The sequence below is a fragment of the Musa acuminata genome, chromosome BXJ2-4, assembly GCF_036884655.1.
Source record: "Musa acuminata AAA Group cultivar baxijiao chromosome BXJ2-4, Cavendish_Baxijiao_AAA, whole genome shotgun sequence".
In the NCBI taxonomy this organism is placed as follows: domain Eukaryota; kingdom Viridiplantae; phylum Streptophyta; class Magnoliopsida; order Zingiberales; family Musaceae; genus Musa; species Musa acuminata.
In genome coordinates, this window is record NC_088341.1 from 24553817 (window position 1) to 24571560 (window position 17744).

A 17744-nucleotide genomic window follows, 5' to 3' on the forward strand; every position below is an offset into this window, starting at 1 on the left:
ACATCAAGCTTGTTCATATTAAAATTCATTATGAACTGTGAAAAGGAATCTGGTAGGGACTGAAGCACAATATCCACACATAAGTTATCCTCTAGGACCATTCCTAGACCTGTGAGTTTCTCTATCCACTCAATCATCTTTAGGACATGGTTCTGAACCGGTGTCCCCTCAGTCATCCTAGCGCGGAAGAGGCTCTTGGATATCTCATATCGCTGAGTCCTTCCCTGTTCCTCAAACAATTTACGGACATGTAGGAGAATGGATCTGTCATCCATCTTTTCATGTTGTCTTTGTAACTCAAGAGTCATAGAGCCCAACATATAGCACTGAGCAAGTGTAGAGTCATCAATGTACTTCACATAGCGAGCGATCTTATCCTCGCTTGCCCCTTCTTCGTGCACAAGCATCACTATATCAAGGACGTACACGATTTTCTCCGTCGTGAGAACAATTCTCAAGTTACAGAGTCAATCCATATAATTTGGACCAGTGAGGCGGTTGACATCAAGTATGCCACGTAAGGGATTTGAAAGCGACATTTTCTGAAAATAAAGATACAGCAGAAATGAATAACATGCAGATTTTGCAAGAAATAAACTATCAAGATATGGACTTCTATCTTAATATGCTCCCACTATTTTACTAACGAGTCACACGACACCCTCAGCACGTAAAACGGAAGTCTCCGGCAGACTTCTAGTGGGGATCAGGATCCAATCAGCATCTTAGTGTAACCTCAAGGGACTCAACCAATCACACTAAGCCTAAAAGGTAGGCAACTCGTAAGCAAGATAGCGAATCGTGATATAGGTGAGTCTCGAGGGACTCGACCAACTCAACCTATACCGGGAATCGGTTCCTACTTATAACGATGGAAGGCCACGTGGGTCAATCTAATTGCCTCACGTTTACCGACTTAATATTATCGAGAGAGATGTTTCTATGATTTGGTCTCCTAATATGACATGTCACACATATATATTTAATATATATCTACATCGCATGCAAATATATATACATATCTAGTATGTGTATAAGCAATCACACTAGATAATCACACCTAATGTGATTAGGCCCGAGCCAGTAGGCCTAATCACTCACATCAAGATCTATGTGTGCAACGGTGCATCTCCATGCCCTGTGATCGTCCATCTCGTCCTCATCGGTTCCGTCGATATCTCGATGCATCTTCATGCATCGCGATCATCCGTCTCGTGGGTCCCGCTATCGCATCCACGCTCCCGCTGTGCCTCCTCATGTGATTACAACTTAATCATAAGCATGCAGGCCCGACAATAAACGAGAAATATAATGGAGGCTCGCAGACCCCAATAATAATAATCACAAGTACACACATCACACGGTCTATGATCATCCGTCCACACATCATACATCACATGTATAAATAATCATCATCATGTAGGACTACTAGATAATAATAAAAATAATAATCAACTAAATTTTTTAATTAATTAGTATTTTATGAAATCAGAGACATATAGAGAATTTCTTAATTCCTAGGGGTATTTTCATAATTTAGATAAAAGACAGAAATTGGAATTTCTCAAATTTTGAGGGGCAGAACTATCTTTTGCTTAGAAAACCCTAATGCCCTCATCCTCCCCTACTGCTGCTGTTGCCGCCGCCTCCGCCACCCTACCGGTGGCGGGCTATGCGGCGGAGGGCGGGGTTGCTGCCTATCATAATTCCTTCTAACTCAGTGAATTATTATCTCTATAATAATTCACTCGACTCATCGACTACAAACGTACTAGGCCACTACGCCATAGTCCCCAGACAATACAGGAGAATCCAATCCATTGGACCTGTCTATCCTCAATTAACGTGTACCTATAGTCCCTCATCCATCTAATATCCTAGAGACCGTATATCGAGCATGGTGCTGTCAGACCCATACGGTTTCTACTCGAGTCTCGGTCTAATCGGATTCTCCTAGAGAACTCTTTCTCTCTCAACCCGAATGACCCTGGCCAGGGATTTGTCTGAGCAAGAACACATGAGATATTCCTCTCATGACGCCGAGAGTGGATGATCCTTTATTGACACTCAATAGCCCTCGTAAGGTCGACTACCACTCCCAATGACCAGCTGTAGTAGATCTGGGACGGCCAAACCTATAAGTCTGGTATCAAAGAGTGGAGTACTCATATAGGACATCCTTGGTATCTCAAGTCTAAGGACCAGATATACCACTAGGACTACGGAATCACTGTCTGATAATAAGGTATCATCAACCATCCAGCATTCCGTAAGCGGATCAATTAGTGAACTCATTCTCCAATGAGCACCTGTACTGTATCCCTAGTGTCCATACACAAGCAACTATAAGACCTGCTACATCCATCATATGGATGGGTATACAACACACCAGTCTATCCGATTATCACGATGTCCCTCTCGAGTAACTTATGACCGAGATTATTTAGGATATGTGTTTAAAGGTAAATCGATCTCATTTTTGTGATCTCATCACAATCCGATTCCCATTGCACAAATCCAAGGACATCACAATATATATATATATATATATATATATATATATATATATATATATATATATATATATATATATATATATATATATATATATATATATATATATATATATATATATATATATATATACACAATAGTTATAAAGTGATATATGCCAAAATATAATAAGCAAAAAAGATTCTGTATCAAGTCACACATGTCATCACTCACGTGTTTGGCTTGCTGGGCACCTATGACTAGCAGATTCTTCTTACTTTAATTGTCTCATCCTGATCGAAGCATCCTGCATCACTCAAAACGCAGATTAAATCATAAATACTATCAATTGGTTTTATCATCAAAATTTGAGATTCAACAGATCCAAGCTATCTATAACAGCCTAGAAGATGTCATAATCTAGATCATTCTTCGATTATTTGAAATATGGAAGATATCATATTTTGAGTATTTTTAATCGACTCGAAAGATATTATATATTTTGCTTCTCTACAATTACTCAAAGATATTAAATTCTCCAATTTTCCAAAGATGTGTTCGTCATCGTGCCAAGATTGGTGCCCAAAATCCATGAAACTTAAAACCATGCATGAGATAGTAGTGTTACCTAGGGAGATCGTATATCCTTGAATCCCTACAAATCTGTAGGAGAGGGTGAAAGAGGTCAAGTGTTCTCCTCTCTAGCGGTGATCCATATAGTAGGGCAGCGACGGTGCTAATCAAATCTCCAGGCCTACTATAAGAGGAGGAGAAGGGGAGGAGAATATGAGAGGTAACCCAAAAAGGCTCTAACCTATGAACCATTGGTTCTCTCCTATTTATAGAGGTCCCCTATCAACTTAACCCTAATTGATCTTACCCTATTGGGTATTAGATCTCCATCCAACCAGGAAGTTATTTAAAAGCTTGGAATATGATATCTTCTGGGTTGATGTAGGCTAACCTAGAAGATAGCATCTTTTGAACTTTTATCGAATCACTCGAAATATTATCTTCTATGCCTATAACCGAATGTCTTAAACCCTAAAAATATTAAATCGATATAACAAATATAAAAGACTATTTCTCACCTTCTCTTCATTCTTCATATTATCCTATTTGATTATGTCTTTTTTTTTATCATTTTACATCATCAACAATGAAAGATGCTCCAACAACAACAACAACAACAACAACAACAACAACAATAAGGGGTTGTATAGAGAGAGTTAGAAAAGCTTATTGGAATTAAGCAATAAGTTGAGGATATTTACATATATTTATAAAGAGATATATTAATAATATTAAAAGTTCTTAAAATAAAATTGTAAAGAAGATTACTATTTGCAACCCCTCTTTACTATTTATAATCTAATTTTTAAAATTTTAAAAGTTTTAAATTATTCCCTTGTGAATCTTGCAAATGAACTTAACTTATATATTTTCTTTTTCTCTTCCTCTTCGTCTTCCCCCTTCTCCTCTTCATCAGAAAACATCATCACCATCGACAAAGAGCAAGAGGATGTAGGGAAGAAAAAAAAATGTAAAATCAATACTATTGAGCAAGGTTTTTAATTTTGAATGATATCATCTATATCAGGTGGTATGTACCGATCCACCAGCAGATCGGTACGTAGACCACCCGCCATCGGGCGGTACTATCAATTAGGGTTGTTTTCACCTCGTTACCATTCAAAATTGGTTGGTGATTGTCAATTTCAATCATCGCCGCTACTATCAGACGGTATTAGTTGAGGAAGAAAGAAAAAAAAGGGAGAAGAAGAGGGAAAAGGAAAGGAAGAACTTGGAAATCCGACACCGCTCTCCCTCAACGATCCCAATCTATCACCGTCCTCCCTTGCCAGACACCACATATGAGATGTTACCTCCTCCTTGTTTGAGGCGATAAGGCCTCATCGTCATCGACGACTTCTCCTAATCCGCGTTGGGAGAAGAAGCCTCGGGGTGAAGAGAAGAAACCTTGGCGAAAGCTTCACGGAGAGACCTTGGCATCGTTAGTGACTTCTCTTAATCTGTGTGGGGAGAAGAAGTCTCAGTGTGGAGAGAAAAAACCTTAGCGATGTCGCCGAGGCTTCGCAGGGAGAAGAAACGAGACGACGTCGCCTCGATGACATCACCCTTTTTTTATTTTTTAACTTTTTTATTATTTATATACTCGTATCATACCGTATCGAGCTAAGCTCGATACTATGAAAAGAACCTTGTTATTGAGATCATAATAGTAACATAATATTTTATTTTTAAAAAATTATCAATAGAAGTTATCAATGGTAAAAAAAAAGGTTACGAATAACAGATTTCATTATAAATAGCAAAAAGGGGTTTGGATATGTATACCCTAATTGTTGAAAATTATATCAACAATCCTTTATCCTTCTTGCACCAATCAATTGAACTTAATTTAAGGTATCAAATGTCCAGGTCCAAATTTGACCACGCTAATCAAGCCAACGCATGATGAGTCAAAGGAGGAGGAGAAAAAGATGGTTTTTCTTCGTTCGTTAACTCGTCTTACCTTCTCATCTTTATCCATGCTTCTCCAACCCACCTGTCACCTCCCCCCGACCTGTGACGTCTCCTTTTTCGATCTTTTCTTTTTTTTGTTAAAGCTCGGGACAGCAAAATGGTAGATGTGAAATAGATAGCTTCTCATCATCATTACTTCGTCGATATTCAAACCCAAATCATAAGGTTTTAAATTTAAAATGCTGATCACTGAAATCATTAATGCTTTAACCCTTTTTTCTTTTTTAACTTGTTAAAAACCTCATTAAAACCATTGTTTCTGATTTGATTCGGAACCGTTAAACCATCATCCAATCCGATTAGGTTCGGCACCATCCACCAATTAATGCAGTTCGATTCCGATTCATCTTGTTAACCAAAATAATAAGCATGCATCGGAACTAAAGGTGAATTTGTTGAAATAGTCAATCGAAGGTACCTTGATAGATCTATCAAGGATAAACACATTATGAAGCAATTCTTGACAGAAAGAGTGCTATCAGCTTCTCCTCCACGAAAACCATCCAATATATATTTGTTCAGCTTGTCTCCATGAGAATTTCATTCACCTGTATAAGTTATTTTCATGCTAAGATCCACTCCCAAAATGTCCAGATTGTGTTGCCAAATTATGTTTGCATATATATCAGAATTGTAGTAAATAATACAGTGTCGAGAGCGGCAGAGTTAGCTCTCCAATGGGTAAATTTCGTGAAAGCAATGCAAGACTGTTACAGAAGGTTGATATTGATGCAGGTTCTCATGATCAGTACACTAAGAATTTAGTGTCTTTCGATTCTTTCTGCCTCTCGACACAAGATCTGGAACTCATTTCTCCCCATACTCAAGCATAAAGTTTTAACTTCAAAATGAAAAGGCCGACGAATCATGTAGGCTGCACACCACTCCATCTGCTGTCCTCGTCATCCATTGTGTTTTTGTAGCTGTATTGGTTTATCCTTATGTAAGAGATTCCGGACCATATTCCACGAACGAGAAGGATGCTTATGAATACCATGCTTCCAAATGTGCAGATAACCTACAATGGTTGCAGTAAAACTTGGAATGATTAACTTATGGAATTCCTCAGTTAAAAGGAAAACAATTAACTTATATCTAGCAATTTGATCTACTTCCTAATTTTAACACACATACACTTTATAAACAACAAAAAATCACCTCTTCAATATGGAACTATACCTACTCTGCATCTACTTGTAGGGTAACATCTATGATGATAATCTTCAAGAAGGGATTCCTAAAATAGCTAAGAAGTTAAGGTTTACACCAAGATGGAGAAAAGAAACATGTGTTGCAACACGATATCAATCTTAAATATCTGCATTGCATTGCCCTGGTGGAGTCATGAATTGTTGCATACTGTGTGAAGAGCACAGTCCTCAACTTTTACTATGTGACATTATTTTTTTCTTTTGTGATTTGCATTTCCATTCTTAGTCTTCTCATGTTAAAAGGGAAATATAAAAAGGTTAGTCCATATTTATTTGTTTGTTCTTTGTCATCACTCCATTGTTTCCATGTGAAGAAAAAGTGTGTTATTTTAATTAAACTTCACATGTACCCTTAGAGACTTGTGTATGATATCTAAGCAATGTCTAACATGCAAATTCAACATGTCAGCTATCCAGATGCAGCATAGCTCATAACATCACATGTGTGCATATGCTGAGGCATATTGCAGAATCAAGAATTTGTGAAACTTATTTAATAAACTATTTGGGAAACAAGTTATAAGAAATATAAGTAAATGTTTACTGATTAATGCTACATTATTATGGACCACGCATTATAGCATGAATAATAGTAACAGCAGAAGTAATTTAATAGAAGGAAATATAAATCATAAGTTTCACTGCATTTTCATACATACGTGAACATTATTTTCATGCTTAAAAGGACTGTATGTGTAGAAGAATAGGTACATGTCATTGCATATATGACTTCTCTAACGTTAGATGATTTCCCAAGACTTTTCCTTGGTGGGAATCACATGCACTAGATTGTCGTTTATAGAAAGGATGAATCTAGTGCACTATTCTCCCACCAACATAGGATCAGGGCTGTGACCTGAATACTGAACACCAATGCCGCAAAGGAAGAATCTTACATTTTCCCAAGGCTCTACAAAGTCTCACCCTCATTACGTTACCCTTGTCTGAAACCACATAATTCAAGTTTGCAAAATCACCGTACCAACCTTGTGTGTCATATGATTGCATTTGTAGATACTGCTTTCTGGAATACCTATCAAAGAGCATATAAGCATGACTACCACCTTTCGTATCTAATATGCAACTCATTTACACAATAAATTTTGTTTACATACATTGGTTAACTCATCCATCTGTTCGAACCTAACTAGTGCAGATTAATATCCATTTTTAGCACAGACAATAGCATTGCCACTTAACTCTCACCTACAGTTATGGTTATATAGCAATATTTACAACAGGACAAGAAAAACATTTTTGCAATTTGCAATCTTAAATGCTTGTGCATCACGGCATGTATGACAAGTACAAGATGTAGGGATTTTAAGATTTCTACAAAATGCATACAATTCCAAAATGCAAGAAGCAATTAACATTTCTTATAGTATCATAAGAGAATCCAAACAACCCTCTTCCACATGTCTATACAGATTACAATTAAGACAGTAAAATCAGTTCACTTATTAGACGAGAGCAAATAAGAAAATAGGCACAGGTAAGGGAACATAAGTCAAACCAAGGATTATGAGGAAGAAAAGAGTTATATGTTTGCAGAAGAAGGCCATGAGTTTCTTAAAGATTGGAGTTGTTCAGCTGAAGTCTTTAGAAACCTTCCAATAGACCTACAGTTGAAATTCCTCTTTCAAGAACAAGGATGAGAGCGATGTCTTTAGAAGTACACCTTTTATGAAAGACATTTACATATCTGATACTGATACTCATTTATGCAGTTGGTTTGTTTTCACACATTGGTTAACTCATTGGTCCGAGTTTAATTTAGTGTGGTTAGCAATATATAATTGCTACTTGCCTTTCATCTACAGGTATGATTATATTACAAAATTTGCAACAAAGAAATCATTTTGTTGATTTTGCAATCTTAAATGTTTAAAGAAGCAGAGTACCAGTAGTTCTTAAAAGCGAATATGAACACAAAATGCAAGAAGCAATGGACAATTATTTACAGCAGATAAAGCTTGGTAGAAGTTTTTCCAGTTTAAGCAACTAAAAAAAGAGGGTAACAATGGTAGATTAAAACACAAAAAAGTTTCAAAAAAGGAGTAGACACAGGTAACGGAACTTAAGTCAAACCAAGGATTAAAAAGAAAAGATATTCTAGCCATATATGCCCATGAATTTCTTAAGGTTGAAGCATTTAATCTGATGCCTTTAATGAACTCAATAGATCTACAGTTGCTTGAAATTGCTTTTACCGGAATAAGAATGAGCAATATCTTTGGAGCAGTGATTTAAAAAGCGTTAGGCGGCAAAAAGCGTCACGGTCCAAAAATGCCCAAGGCATTAGGCGCTCGCCCGAGCGAAGTGAGACGCTAAAATATAAAAAATATATAATATAATTAATAAATATAATTATTTAAAATTTTAAATAAAAATATGCTATTAAATTAAGAAAATCTAAGATATAAAATCACAATGTCACATTAACAAAAAGTTTCAAAATTTAAAACAATAAAATTTCCTACCAGTTGTTGTTTTGCACGAAAAATATCATCTCCAGTAGTCTTATCTCAGAACATGCAAGTCACTGCATTAGGATCTTTCGAATCCTTTAGATAACTATACTTCCAAGCAGGATCTTTTTTTGATGCCATTGGAGACTCTATTGAGTTGCTCTGTACACTTGTCATTTATCCTGAAACCTAACAATAATTTCAAATAAATAAAAATTAATAGTATTAAAATCAAAATAATAGTGTTACACTGTATACAGTTAACAGTATACTGTATAGTTTTAACAGTATACTGTATACTGTTAACAGTATACTGTATACTGTTAACAGTATACTGTATACTGTTAACAGTATACTTTCGATTTCAAAAGAGGAGAAGCGAAAGAGAAGAGAAGAGTACAAGGGAAGACCAAGGGTGCTGAGAAAAGAAGGAGCGGCAGCGGTAGTGGCAACGACGAGCGACGACAGTGGCAGCGGCAACGATAGCAGCGAGCAGCGGGAGTGGCGACAGAGGCAGCGACAGCGGCTGCGGGAGCAGGAGTGAGGAGCAGCGACAGTGACAGCGAGAGCAGCGAGCGACAACAGTGGCAGTGGCTGCGATAGCAACGAGCAAGGGGAGCGGCGAGCGGCGACAGTGACAGCGAGCAGCGTGAACGACGAGCAGGGTTAGGGTTGGGAAAGTCGCACTGATATTAGTGCTTTAGTTGGTTCGATTGAACCAACTAATGCACAGAGATCGAACCAGACCTAAACCGCTAGTTCGGTCGCCTAGTTTAACCTATGCGCCTGGTGCCTGGGCTCGGGTGAGCGCCTAGGCGGCGCCTCTTTGAAGCGCACCGCCTGGAAATGAAGCGAGGCGCTTGGGCCTCGCCTCGCCTCGCCCGAGCACCTAGGCAAACGCCCGAGCGCCTTTTTAAATCACTGCTTTGGAGGCAATCATTTTTTGCAACACACTATTTATGATTATCAGGAAGATGATATCTATACAGAAACAAAATCTGAAGGTTGATGAAATCTTTTGATTGAGTTTTTCTGCTTCAAGGATATATGGAAAAGCTTGTACATTGTACAAGCACAGGTGGGTAAATATAAGCTTAATTTTAAGATGGTTTCTTTCAGCACTGTAAACTAGAATTCCTTATGCTTATAACAGAATAAAATTTTGGTACTTACGAATATGATTACTATATAATTTATGAAGTCTGCTAGTCTACTCGAGCCAATTGCAGGTTCTGTTGTTCTAGTGCTGCTAGAAACTTTTCAACAAGCAATACCTTCAAACTTTCTCATGCTTGAAACAGTATCAGTTTGAATGAGAATGAAAATTCATCATCATTGGGAAATACCCACTTTCCTAGCAAATGGTTCTATCCATGAGCTAAGTATTGTGGTCAAGATGATATCCAATTGAAATCGTCCATCTTGTTCTCCACAATGACAGTAACCTGCTTAATTTGATTGAGTTACTTCTCTTAAAAATCCAACATAAATGCTACGAACCATAAAATATCTTATATCTAGCAATTAACATTACGTTTAGAAGTGGACTTGAGATTTTGAAATTTCCTGGCCAGGACAGCTGAAAATTTGCATGCTTATCATTTGGGACTCTCAACTGTTCAGCAGGAGATCAAACCAGCCCTTTTGCCCGTATTTAACTGATAACATAGAACCAGCTAATCTTAAAACTTTAAATACAACAGGCTGGTCCACCGCAAAAGGTAAAGGGTAAGGATTAGGGTAAAAATTTTTATTTTCTTGTCACACTCATTCCTAGACTTTGTTCCTCTTGGCCACAGCATGCTGCTTCAGTTGTCCACTGGATTTGGCTGCCACATTTCACACTCCAAAATCCTAGCTTCGGATTGTCACATATTACATTGTCAATGAACAAAATTTCCAAGGAAGATACTCAACCTTAAGTAGGATAATTGACCTTGCACGTCACATTTGAGTGATTGAACATAAGACCAGAAGCAGCAGGAAGAATTTGGAAGGTTTACTAATGTTAACTACGATGGCTTGTTTTGATACGGGAACAGATAGAAATAAGAACTCACCACATAAAGATAGCTACTTGTCTAAGTAATTAAAGAAAACATCATGCAACAATCTACAACATCAATACTTGAACAAAACCTTCTAAATCAATAAAGCAGAATTACCTCAAGGAAGGCCTTGAGAATCCACAAGGACGCCAGTATCAGTACCCCGTTGACCGAGAACCCCACCTATTCGAAAATCAACAAAAAAATAACCATCAGATGAACCTTCGCGTTCCGCAAATTTCCCACCAAACGCAAACAGAAAAATTGGAGGAAGAGAAAAATAACCTAACTAGCAGACCTAAAATTCGATCATCGCTGAGACGGAAAGGTTGGGCATACCAATTTAGTGGAAATGGCAGGAGGCAGCATCGCCCGGACGGCCCTTCGGGCCCGTCGAGAGATCTTTCGGAACACGCTGTGTAGGAACCTCGCGACCAGATCCAAACTCCTGTCATCCTCATCGTCATCATCGTCGTCGTCCTCCCCATAACTTTGGCCGCCGAGATCGCCAACCCACGCCCGAGGGTCGGGAACCACAGCCACTGCCTCCTGGCGGCCAAAAGACCAGAATTTTCGATCCGAGGTGCAACCTTTACCAGATTTATATGCCTCTTCGGAATAATTCGAGGTAAGGGGTCAGAGGAGTGATTCGATACCTGGGAATAAGTGGAGAACCTCTTGGAAGCATACGGAAGAGGGGAAGAGAGCCGAGAGGAAGGAGGGAGAGCGAGCGAACGAAGAACGAGATCGCGGCGACGGTGGCTACTGGAGGGGCGCGGCCATCGGAGGCGAGAAGAGGAGAAAGAAACGGAAACAGAGGAAGCCGCCATGGGATACGACAGCAAAGGTGGAGCAGTTAATGTCTTTTTATTTCTTTTAAAACACCGAAAGAGCTACCTGTGTTTAAAAGTTTATTTACACATTATTTATCTGCTTTTTTCAAAAGAAAAATCGATAAATTCCTAAGAAAGCCTAACCTTTGGTTTATTTGTATAGACCACCTCTTATTTTATAAGAGATGAGATTAACCCTAATTTTTATCTTATCGATTATCATCTCCGCTTTATCATCCTGTCGTGATTGTTATCTTATCGATTATCGTCTTCACTTTATCATCATGTAGTAGTTGCTCATTGGCTCACGATGCCCTATCACATGACATTATTACCTCCACATGATCATCTATATCATTACCAAAGCACGATTAAGGCCTCACCTCCACTCTGCCATCCGTATCGTCGAACTCAGACAATAACCCGCCTTTGTAGAAGGATCGGAGTAGCCACAACAAATGTTCCCCTCCTTTGCATAAACCATCGTACCTTCTCGAGATGCTCTGCTCTCCTAATCGACCGACAAACAATGAGCAAAAGTAACAAGATGAAAATAAGTTAGAGCATACTCTTTCCATGAGAGCTCAAAAAAAAAAAAAAAAAAAAAAAAAAAAAAAAATAATAATATATATATATATATATATATATATATATAAAGTTATGGATGAGGGTGAGGGTGGTTGCGACGAACGAGGGGGGTGAAAGGACGAAGGTCAATAGCAATTTTTTTATAAAAAAAAAATAAGAGACAATATGTGGAAAAAAAAATAAAAACTTGGGATTTTTTTGAAGTGAGTTTCTTAAACTTATCAAAAGAACATTTCATACTGAGTTTGTTATCCAAGAAAAATCATACTGAGCCACTCAGAACGGGTGAAGTGAGTTTCTTAAACTAGTCAAAAACACATTTCAAACCAAAATAACCTGATTTAATCCAAAGTGTAACTTGTTCAAGACCATCATCCCATGCCGATCCCATCACATTCGAGTCCTACGAAAATTCAAATCAAATCCTTGTCGTGCTATCAGTTGTAAGAGTTAAACAGAGTTGAAAACCATCGTTTCTTTTTTCCTATCATAACAATTATATCAAATACTATATGTAACAACAGTAAAAAGGGAACAAAATGTTCAGTATAACAGGCCCACACAATGTCTTCAAAGGAAAAATAAAGATCATGGACCCGACCACCATTATAAGAAGTACAAATGCGTAACAAAGACCACAATAAAGTTACAAAGAACAGTATCTGGGCCACTTACATGTACCTGTAAAAACACAACAGATTAACTCCAAAAATATCATAGATGCTTTTTATAGGCAATAATCCTCTTAAGATAAACTGACCAACTACGATTCTTGCCCACAAACTCAGCCAGTTCAGCAATTAATTTTTGGCTTTGGCCTTGATCGACGCAGCACACGTAGATCTAGGATGATAAAATTATGGGACTTCCAGAAAAAATGCAAAGTCAAGATACATAAATGAGACTTCAAAGCCAAAAAGACTATCATCTCCGATAATTTAAACACCAGAAAACTTCACTCAAAACTGCCCTGTTCAGAAAACTCACCTATCTTTGCCTCCTAGTTTTGGGCAAGTGAACTCTGGTGATCCACTGCACTGCTAACTGCTAAGCATGTTTCAGAAAACCAATGCCTTCTCAAGTTCCAGAGCAAGAATCCTCCACAGCCACCTCTTCAGATGAATCATATGCCCTGATGACGCTCTTGTTTACAGTGTATTACACATGAGCTAAATGCTGCATCTAAGTGGACATGCTCTTGTACAGCATTAAGGGTATCACAACTCTACCAAAGTCCAGGGGTGCTGAAGACATTGGACAATTAATCCTCTATTTTACTTGTAAAATTTTAATGTCTCGAGAACCTATTGGTCGCAATGCCTAGTAACTTGTGACAAAATATTGGAATAATTTTGACAACAAACAATCAACTAATACAGTTTCTTGTCCAATTTAGTATCTCCATCTTGTTTTGAACTACTACTGCTTGGGTAAGCTGAGGATTTTGATCTGTTGGACTCCAAGAGCTGTGTATGTAGAAAAAATTCTTGTGAGCTCATTTCATTAGAAAATCTAAATTAAGATTTGAAAATAATTCATCAAACCTTCTAGGTCCTACAGCAGACAACAGATTATGCAAAAAATGCATCAGTAGTTGCACTTGGATACTAGATTCGATCGTATCCTGTAAGTTTTAACCAACAATTTATAACAACTTGATTTTAATGTTTTGCTCACGTCTCCAATTATGGGCATATTGTTACTTCGATCAATATCCTACTACGAGCATGAATGATGTGTAATACAATGATGATTGTCTGTGAAAACAATACCTACATAAACAATCAAACTGTGCTAGAGAAAAGAATGCCTCAAAGCCCAACGCAGTGATTGGCAATGCCTAAGTTGATCAACATCCATGCCATCCATATGGAGAGCATTCATATCTTGTCTTACTGTCACCAAGTCTTTCCTTGCTTCTCGTGTTCAACTTGAATTAACTCCTAGTAGTTTTTTATGTTAGCGATCCTTAAAACATTATAAAAGTAAATTGCCTTTTGTTCTGTCAATTCTAATGGCACTAAACGATGTCAACACTGAAGATAGTAACTGATAGTTCCTAGCCTCAAAATATGCATACTAATAACAAGTCATTTCTCATTATCTGCCATTTGACTTAAAATACATGCCAAAATCATGAAAGACAAAAATTCCATTGACCTTTTATTATTTTAAGAATGATTCTTTCAATTCATATCTTGATAATGAAAACTCCTTTTTTTTATATCGCCTACCTGGCCCACTTAAGTCAGTATTATCCCCCTTAAAATGAGATTGAAATTGGCAGGGTAGGAAAATAGGTAACAGGATGGAGTTTGCAATGAGTTAGTGTGATTGGTCGTTAATGGCATTTGGAAATAGGTAGAACTAAATTCATGAGTCCTCTTCCCACTGCCACCCCTACAAAGCAGTGAGGACCATGCTGGTTTTTCAATGACCAGAATGAAGAACAAGTATTTTATCTCACTCATTCTGTACTTGTTTGACTGGCTGGGAAAAGCACGCTATGCTTTATACAAGGATTATATAACTCGACTTATAAATCGGGGTTAGCCGTACTAAATTGTATCGCTCGGTATGGGTGATAGATATCAATCCGATAGGGGACCGATACGAAAACCACCCTCTACCAGGCAGTACCCATTATGTGACCCTGTATCGAGCAATACAGGGTCTATACCGATCGGTAACGATTGAAATCCAACCGTTATCGATCAAGGGCTCAGATTGCCCTATTTCAAATGGTTAATTTGACCGTTTGAACCATAGGAAAGGTTTTTAAATTATTTCGTCCGCCACAGTCGTCTAGCATGCAAAGGCAAAGGCTAAGGCAAAAGGGAAGGTAGTATCATCAATTACATCATTGGAAATAATTGAATCGGACGATAAGACACCTTCTCAATCGCATTCAACAACCCACTTGGTCTAGAGACATGATAGCGATGTGAACAGGAGTGCCTTGACTGATGATGGCAACGATGTCATGGAGTCACTGGTAGTCTACACAATTTGAGGGTGGTGCATGGACCAAGAAGTAGTATTTTACATTTGTCACCTAAGATTCAAGTCATCGAGCTCAACGAGGTATTGGTCAAGTTTATACACGGAAGAGAAAGGGAAAGATAGTGGATGATTTTAAGCAGATGCGACAAAGACTACACGACATAGATACAGAGCGAAGCTCATCGTATTCATAATTGTCATATTATGGAAAATCTTATGGCCAACAGTAGTATAGTGATAGTTGGTTATACTTCTCTGAGCAGTAGTACAATGACCGATCTTATGATACGAAGTAGCAAATCAATGGCGAAAGTATAAGTTTTAACATTCTCTATGCTCTGCACCAATACATGTCATAATCGTCCTTGCCTTAGGAGCCATCTCGGAAACGTGATTCACGACAATCAAACTATAACCATCACCACATCGATGCACTAGTGGCTTACAGTATATCTATATACTATATTGTGGAATCATTTTCATGATTGTGTTTGACAAACATATCAAATTAATATACAGATACATAGAATCGAGGACCTCGATCCACCGCTTGTGGAGTCACGTTATTCTTTTTTATAGTAAAATCAAGTATATCCGCCGATTGATTATTTGATTTATTTGAATCATAAAGTTTAAGTTGTTTAAAAAATAATCTAACAATTCAAATCATTTCTTTGTAGATAATACAATATTAATGGAAGGAAGGTTTGAAATGTACCACAAAATTACTTCATAAAGCTCGAAAAAGATGTGTCACTATTCTTTCCTAATTTAGATTGTTTTTGCTAAAATTAAATAATTTATAATTACTTCTAACTTAAAAACTCTAATCCAACTTTTTTTTCTATTTTAAAGGAATTTTTAAACTATTTTCAATAATTTTACTGTACCATTAGTACGCCCAGACGTATCGATATATGGTATGTCGATACACCTTGATAGGTACCATATCGATAGTTGGTCGATACACTGGTACAGACTCGTAAGAGGAACGTTGATATAAATTATCTCCAATGTCAATAGTTTAAGGGAGTTGAGTGAGAGGTGGTAGACTTGAACTATCGTAGCTTATGATTGTTTGATGGATCATCTCTCCCTAATTTTGAGGCATTACATTTATTAAACCTCAAAAGAAACCAAACATTTACTATAAGTAGACATAAGAACTTCTGGAATGCTGATGAATTGACCAGAATGGGAACCTTGACCATCTTTAACCTTTAGCCAAAACTTATTTAACAAGACAAAATGATAAAATGGCCTAAGCAAGACTTAAAAGGATATCTCAACAGTACTTACATAATCCCTGCAGCATATGGACATAAAATTAATCCCCAATGAACAGGAAATAAGTATGTTTGTATCGTTGAATCCAACCAGGAAAAAGCTAGACTATAGATTTATTCTCAGAACTGATGCATAGTTGAGATGTTGAAGCATCATGGAGTAATTTAGCTAGATTTATCCTCAGCATTGATGCATAGCTGAGATCTTGAGGCATCCTGGATCGATTTAGCCCATTACCATCCTTGAACACTTATCATCTGTTCCTGATACCCAAAACAACCAAACTGTGATCACTTCCAACAAAATTGACCTTTAAAATGCCACCTCACTATCATTAGGGCATATCTGGATGACTAAGAGTAACTCCACAGAAGTCATTTGCAGTTGGGTTCAACCACTTCCTGGTGTTTAGATGCCTGAAGTGAGATCAAAGACCAAAGGAATGATGTGAGGAACTTCAAAGCAGCCAAAAAAATCTGGAATCAATTTTCTCCAATGGAGGTCCAAGTCAGTGACATATGTAAAGTTTCCAAAGGGAAGAACAACCCAACCTAATCTCTCTCTTTGTTCCCTCATCCCTCTATCTGACCCAATCTCTCCTGCTCCATCCCTCCACCATGAACAGCCTCAGTGCTATCACTATCATTAACACTGAAACCAGTCCATCCTACCAAGGTATGTGTAGGTCTAACCTTGTACCCAATTTCACTTAAAGCCCCAACGTATGCTATTGTATTGCTTTAGATATTTTTGGATTCAAGATGAAAATTTACCAATAAATGCTTTTATTGATGGAGCCTTGTTTTCCTAAAATCATCTTCCATAATGCATCAGAGGTAAGGTATCAAATCTCAACGGTACCTGTCAGGTACACAGCGATAATCAACAACCTGAACAACAGACCAAGTAGTGGAGCTTGATAAGTTGAAAGGAAAAACAAAGATTTTTGGGTTTTGAACGCCACAATCAGAAAAGATTGATAAGTTCCAAAGTTCATGCAAGAACTTAAAAACAAAACACTCACCGGTGTTGAAAGTTAAATACACTTCTGAAATGTATTCCTTACAAAGGGAGTTAGCCTTGTTTATATAGTAGAAAGGGAATAAATCCATTAAATACATTAAATGACATTTATATTCCTCATGCATGAATATAGATTACTCATAAATCTAACTTAAATTGATTTGAATGATTATTCATGAATAAGCCCACAATTCCTAATATGGTCCAATATGACTGAATGACCTTTATTCTTCAAAATGG

General features: G+C 37.6%; 1 protein-coding gene across 2 annotated transcripts; it reads right to left on the reverse strand.

The window, feature by feature from the left end:
* Window positions 1-5635: 5635 nt before the first annotated feature.
* LOC135584051 (protein SHORT HYPOCOTYL IN WHITE LIGHT 1-like) lies at window positions 5636-11643 on the reverse strand. 2 transcript variants are annotated; one of them, XM_065104290.1, is made up of 5 exons: window positions 11427-11643; window positions 11110-11319; window positions 10888-10953; window positions 7238-7284; window positions 5927-6058 (listed from the first exon to the last, which is right to left on the reverse strand). In XM_065104290.1, exons 1-4 carry the CDS (start codon window positions 11598-11600, stop codon window positions 7246-7248), a joined length of 489 nt encoding a protein of 162 aa, XP_064960362.1. In that variant the 5' UTR covers window positions 11601-11643; the 3' UTR covers window positions 5927-6058; window positions 7238-7245. The 2 variants fall into 2 exon arrangements, with proteins under 2 accessions (XP_064960361.1, XP_064960362.1); XM_065104289.1 differs by lacking the exon at window positions 7238-7284 and having other exon boundaries at window positions 5636-6058; window positions 11427-11638.
* Between the last annotated feature and the right edge of the window lie 6101 nt (window positions 11644-17744).

Coding starts and splice junctions, on each gene's coding strand:
- LOC135584051 (XM_065104289.1), bottom strand. CDS start 11,600: ATGGCGGCTTCCTCTGTTTCCGTTTCTTTCTCCTCTTCTCGCCTCCGA. Junction 11,320..11,426: donor GGTTCTCCACTTATTCCCAG/GTATCGAATCAC, acceptor TTTGGCCGCCAG/GAGGCAGTGGCTGTGGTTCC. Junction 6,059..10,887: donor TTCTCAAGGCCTTCCTTGAG/GTAATTCTGCTT, acceptor CAACCATTGTAG/GTTATCTGCACATTTGGAAG.